The sequence below is a fragment of the Triticum aestivum genome, chromosome 5B, assembly GCF_018294505.1.
Source record: "Triticum aestivum cultivar Chinese Spring chromosome 5B, IWGSC CS RefSeq v2.1, whole genome shotgun sequence".
Classification (NCBI taxonomy): domain Eukaryota; kingdom Viridiplantae; phylum Streptophyta; class Magnoliopsida; order Poales; family Poaceae; genus Triticum; species Triticum aestivum.
In genome coordinates this window covers 253,351,671-253,358,050 of record NC_057807.1, presented here as the reverse complement: position 1 = coordinate 253,358,050, position 6,380 = coordinate 253,351,671, and the positions used below count along the sequence as shown (strand labels likewise).

The 6,380-nt window shown below is 49.9% G+C and overlaps 1 protein-coding gene across 1 annotated transcript; it reads left to right on the top strand.

Annotated features, from left to right (window-relative positions):
• The first annotated feature begins 692 nt into the window (after nt 1–692).
• Nucleotides 693–3,654, top strand: LOC123111232 (BTB/POZ domain and ankyrin repeat-containing protein NH5.2). The gene is made up of 2 exons (XM_044531977.1): nt 693–1,451; nt 2,330–3,654. Exons 1-2 carry the CDS (start codon nt 936–938, stop codon nt 3,293–3,295), a joined length of 1,482 nt encoding a protein of 493 aa, XP_044387912.1. The 5' UTR covers nt 693–935; the 3' UTR covers nt 3,296–3,654.
• Nucleotides 3,655–6,380: the final 2,726 nt, after the last annotated feature.

The window sequence follows — 6,380 nt, the reverse complement described above, 5'->3', positions numbered from 1 at the left end:
TTTTGAAAGGTTGAGCACACCCATCCCACAATAAACCTTAATTCTTGGACCGATGATGTACTTTTTCGAGTTGCATATTGCAAAACGGCTCACGGAAAAACAAGTTGAGTTTCAAAACATCCATAGATTTGCATAGAAATCTTCTACTCTGTATAAACCTTTTCACAAAATGATTCATGTGATGAGTAGTCAGATGACCACTTTTTTAGTTTGTCAAAGAAACATACAAGTTGTAAATACATGTGAAAAAGGGTCCCATAGTTTTTACATCTTTGCCCAGGACCGGCGCTGGCCCTGACCCATGTATGCGAAGCCCAAGCCCACCTCAAAATCTGAGTTGATCGAGATCTATCGAATCAACCAATCACAAACTCCACCTTTTTCACCCTCACACTTTTACCACACACGAAAACCTAACGTGCGCCAGAGTCACTACCACTACACACATACAGATACATGTACGCATACACATACACACAACACTAGAGCTATAGCCTGTGGCGTCATTGGCAAGTGGGGTCACCCGGCGACGGCCCCACCCATCAGCGATGCGCGCACAGCACACAACACAGTGCGCTCGACTGTACACCACCACCCACGACACTGTAGCGCCAACAGTATTGGTCGCGCTCAGCTCAGCTCCCTCTCGACGGAGGGGGAGAGAGAGAGAGAGAGAGAGAGGAGGGGAGCCACAAAAGAGCCAAGCTGCAGTGTCGCTGTAGAGCAAAGGGGATTGATAGCTAGCTAGCCGCGCGATGCCTCCCCTCCCCTAACCTTTCCGTCTTCCTCCTCTCCTCTCCTCTCCTCTCCCTCTCCCCACGGTCCCAACAAGCTCTCCTCCCTCCGCCTGCTTTCCCCTCCCCTCCTCCAAATCCCGTGCAAAAGCTGGGATCTTTTTAATTAGCCGAAGGAGAGTACTAGTGCTACATGAGATCATGAGCTCCGAGGACTCGCTCAAGTCGCTGTCGCTCGACTACCTCAACCTGCTCATCAACGGCCAGGCGTTCAGCGACGTGGCCTTCAGCGTGGAGGGCCGCCTCGTGCACGCGCACCGCTGCGTGCTCGCCGCGCGAAGCCTCTTCTTCAGGAAGCTCTTCTGCGGCCTCGACCCGAGCCACCAGCCCCCGCCACCGCCTCTCAACTGGCCAAACGCGGGAGGCGGCAGCGGTGGCGGTGGCGGTGGCGGCTCACGTGGGGGCAGCGGGGGTGCCCCTGCCACGCCCGAGCTGGTCATCCCCGTCAGCTCGATCCGGTACGAGGTGCTGGTGCTGGTGTTGCAGTTCCTCTACAGCGGCCAGGCGTCGGTGGCGGCGCCCAAGAGCGGGCCGCTACCCGGCTGCGGCGCCAGGGGATGCTGGCACACCCGCTGCGGCGCCGCCGTCGACCTAGCCCTCGACACCCTCGCCGCCGCCCGCTCCTTTGGCGTCGAGCAGCTCGCCTTGCTGGTCCAGGTGGGGAACAAACACTATCATTCGAATTTCCATGTCTTCCATCCATCCATGCTGCGAGCACTGCACTCATATTCCCCTTTTCTTGGGATCTGCAAGCATATGCTAACTCGATCTCCAGTCGTCGACGCCATTAAGGATGATGGTAGTTAGGCCTGCCATGATTGGAGGCTCCCTTTGTGACATTAACATGGCAGCATGCAAGCTAGCAGGTCAGAAGAATCAAATCCATGGACGTCTGCGCCGGTGCAGCTCATACTGACTAGATCCCTACTAGGTTGCCCCCCTTTGCCTTTCTGATCGATCGATTCACACACTGCATCATCAGCAGGCTGCAGCTGCTGCAGATTCCAGTGCACTCACTACCCTCGTCAGTCCATTTTCTATGAATTTCTCCTCTTGGTGCTGTGTGTACTGAACGAGTGATAGGACTGAGTCGTCTCTAGTCTCTCACAGTCTCCTTTGCTTTTTCCTCGCTCCTGCTACTGCTGTTGCTGCAGCCACTGTCATGCATCACTTGTCATGGAGCTCCTCCTCTGACTCATCTTTACTAGGAAGGGTCTTTTCACGCCCTCGTTTGTGTCTGTCGCTTCCCTCACATCACATCCATCTCCACCCCTCCACCCACTGCTTGCGATTGCGTTGCGCTAGGGTTTCTTCTTGGACACTGATCCAGTCCCCAACAGCGTCATTTCCAACAAAATTGCTGGCGTGCAGCATGTCATGGTATTGTTGTGCAAGTACACATGCATTGCTGTGCGGTAATTGGAATTAAACAGTGCATTTCATGCAGATGATTTGTTGTTGGTTTTGATCTGGTTAATAGTATATCATACTGGCTGATTTGTTAGATAATCATTTGGGAGAATTTGTCGATGCAGAAGCAATTGGAGAGCATGGTGAAGGAGGCGTCCGTGGATGACGTGATGAAGGTACTCATGGCGTCGCGCAAGTTCGAGATGCAGGAGCTCTGGGCCACCTGCTCCCACCTCGTCGCACGCTCGGGCCTCTCGGCCGATCTCCTCGCCAAGCACCTCCCCATCGACGTCGTCGCCAAGATCGAGGAGATTCGCGCAAAGTCGCCACTCGCCGGAGGCGGCGCCTCCGCGCCGCGCTCGCCGTTCCTCACTCACCACTATCTGCCCATCAACAACGGGCCGTCTTCCGCCGCCGACCGCGACCACAAGATCCGGCGCATGCGTCGTGCCCTCGACGCGGCCGACATCGAGCTCGTCAAGCTCATGGTCATGGGCGAAGGCCTGGACCTCGATGACGCGCTCGCCGTGCACTACGCCGTGCAGCACTGCAACCGCGACGTCGTCAAGGCGCTCCTGGAGCTCGGAGCTGCCGACGTCAACTCCCGCGCTGGCCCGACGGGGAAGACCCCGCTGCACCTGGCCGCCGAGATGGTGTCCCCGGATATGGTATCCGTGCTCCTCGACCACCACGCCGACCCCAACGCCAGGACGCTGGATGGTGTCACGCCGCTGGACGTGCTCCGGGGCCTCACCTCGGAGTTCCTCTTCAAGGGCGCCGTGCCAGGGCTCACTCACATCGAGCCCAACAAGCTGAGGCTGTGCCTTGAACTCGTGCAGTCAGCGGTCATGGTAACCACGCGTGACGACGGCGGGGGAGGCGATGGCGGCGGCGCCGGGGGAAGCGACGGCGGAAATTTCGGCCGGGGCGACGCGGACGACAGCCTGGTGAGCCTGACCATGAATTCCACGCTCATGTACCAGGGCCAGGAGATGGCGGCGCCGCCGGTGGCCGGCGAGGCGAGGAACAAAGGGGCCAACAACGGCCGCGCGAGCCCCTCCAACTTGTACTTCCCCAATGGCTTCCCATGATGGTCGTCAACAACTCCGGTCGGCCGCCTCAGTGTTCTAGCTGCTCGTCGCTCCTATCACACATGCATATCTCCGTCTTCCCCCTCTGGCTCTCGATCGATCGATCTATGGTGATGATTAATTCTGTTGCATCATCGTTGGGCATGGATCGATCCATACGATGGTGCAACTGTATCGCTAGGGATTGAAAGGGTCGACATATGATCGAGAGTGCAATGCATGCATGGCCAAGAACTTGATGGTATTTGATGTGGATTCTTCTTCGATCTTTTCGCATGATTGGCAAGTCCAGCAACTGTTGCTAATTTGTTCAGACCAGTGGTCAAGGTTTCTCATAAAGTAGTCAATGTTCATCTTAATTGTCAATGCATGTTGCGAGATTCATTGGTCCTGGATGCATACTATGATGCAGTGTTGAACGCTATGCGCAGCATGGGGATTCAGCAGTTGCCCGTGGTTTTACATGCATGTCCCCTTTATGCAGCTTTTGGTTACTGCGGTAGGGCTTTGGACGATAGGCAGGATAGCGCATGGCCTTCGACAAGGCGAATCTAAGCGTGGAATCGAATGAATGGCCACAGGGATTGCCCTTGCATTTCTCCTATTATTACAGTGACAATTTTCCCGTCCATCATATTTTCTTTAATAATAGGAAATAAATAACGAGAACTTCCCCAAAATGATCTAACTGGGAATAATTGTCAAATGGCAACGCAGACGTTTAAATTTTGTGAAAAATACAATACAGGTAGTTTTTTTTGTGGGACCAATACAAATAATTTAACGTAAATATATGCAAACGTTCTTTCCACATAGCGTAGAGTTCTTTCTTCCTATCGAAGAAAGAGGCGATCTCTCCAGCGCCGCCAGGGAGTTTCTCCGTAGCCATCCTCCGGCAGCTCCCCTCCGCTGGCGACCTCGGTCGTCGGTGGTGAGGGGGGTCGCCGGATCCACACGTGTGGATAGTTTTAGGCCAAAGTAGCTTAGTTTTTTAGGATGTTCATCGTCTTGGGTTTGGCAGCGGCTATGGCGGCGCTGAATAAAATTTCTTCGATCCTACTCCGATGAGGCGATTGGTCCTACGGTTGGGGATGGATTTGAAATCTAGTCTGTTCAAGCAAGGATGGTGTGGCGGCGGCTCCATCTCGTGGTGGACCTGTGTCCTCGGGCTTCGCCGTTGCGACGGCGTTTGCTCTAGCGTCGGCACGGAACTTGAGTGGTAGTCTAGGAGCGAATGCAGATTGTAGTCTGCATCGACGATATCTGAAAGGTGGTGGATCATGTGTTGGGTTCGTGGTACGTGGATGGCAGGTATGGTTTCCTCCTCCGACGTCTTAGTCATGTGGAGATGCCAGATGTGGAGTTTGATGGCTTGTCCGGACTGTTGTCCCTGTCTGATTCGTTCAATGGTAATGGTTTCATCTTCGGTGAGCCACTTTGGAGGTCCGCAAAACTGCATATCCGCGATGGAGTCGCGTCGAGCTCTGTGTGTGGAGGTGATCCGTCATTTGTTTTCCTTTGGTGACTGTTGTGCTGGTGACAGAGGTAGGTGACGGGCGCTGGTGTCAAGCTCAGAGATTTCTTTGGTCTTATTTATAATTTTTACTTCTTGGATGTTATTCCTTTATGCAAAGACTAGCGTTCTGCTATTTGTTCAGTTTTGTCAGTCTGGTATTTACGTGGCTTGTACTATGACCCTTATGATATAAATAAAATACATATTACCCTGAAAAACAGTAGTTAATATGTCTTCATCATCAATAATAAAAGAAAGAAAACAGAAATTGTCTACATAGTTTAACATGTGGTACCCATGGCGATAGAGTAGCAGGTATACAGTGCAAATAGTACAGATGATTTTTCCTTGGCACTTTTGGATACTGTAAGGAATTTTGTTGATTAATTACATCAGACTAATATCTTTGATACTCATGTGTAGTAAATAGTATGTGTTCCGCCGGAAATCCCTTTTGGAGCTCGGGCTCCAGTGAGGCCTCCAGATTCAGATTTGAAATTTCATTGAAATTCGTATTTTTACATCTCAAAAAATTCTGAAAAAAATCACAGATATACATGAAGGCATAATACACATGTGTGTAAATTTTTAGTTCAAAATACATTGAAATGAGGGCTGTGCAAAAAAGACAAATATGGGGTTGTTTAACACATGATACTATTCATCCTCCCAGGCCATGGATTTGTCTTTTTTGTACAGGTCGCAACTCAAGGTATTTCATCATGAATTTTTACACACATGTGAGTTACATCCTTACATACACGCATATTTTTTTTCAGAATTTTTTGAACCATAAAAGTTTGAATTTGAATTTTTTAAAAATAAAGGCCTCCATGGAGCTCGGCCTCCAAAACACCTTTCTCGTGTTCCGCTCAACATAAAAGTAAATAGTACGTCGTCTCTGTCCAATATAAGGGGACAACGCGGTTAATTAAAACATTAGGTTTTGTTTGCTCTTGACTGCAGGTGAGTGGTCAGTTGTATTTGTATGTATGATATCGATTCTATAATCAATGGAGTATTATACATGGGTGATACGTCAAACAAGAGAACTCGCTCAGACAATTTATTCTTATTTTTTTCTTTTAGTTAGTGCTTTGTTGAACTTTTTAATAATTTGTTGTGTTTACCCTTTGGGTTTAGAGAGGACGGGAAATGTTCTTCATTATACTTAGCAAAAGGGATATAACTGCCGGCACGATTTCAAGCAAGTTTGAGACAAGTGCCACCGGTATTTTAGATTTCCTCTGAGTTGAAGTCGCTTTAAAACAAGCTGTATTGTCAAATAGACTTTAGTTAATTGACTTCAAACTTTCATTGTGTATAGTCAAGGATAGTATGGCATGTGCAAAAATTACAATATGGGCGAATGGATTTTAAAACAAGAATATACATATATATTAGAATGATGAATCAACATTTGCCTTAAATTTTCAACAAAATTTTTGATGATATACTCTTTAATTTTAATTGTAGGCTAACTATTGACAGAAAAAAGTGAGAGTCTCGCGGGTGACTAATGCGCACACCACCACACACGATCTAGCCAGACACCCAGCCGCTGCCGCA

Excerpts from the sequence above, each read along its gene's own strand:
- LOC123111232 (XM_044531977.1), top strand. The coding sequence starts at position 936 with ATGAGCTCCGAGGACTCGCTCAAGTCGCTGTCGCTCGACTACCTCAAC. Across the intron at positions 1,452-2,329 it reads AGCTCGCCTTGCTGGTCCAG|AAGCAATTGGAGAGCATGGT; the intron begins GTGGGGAACAAA and ends TTGTCGATGCAG.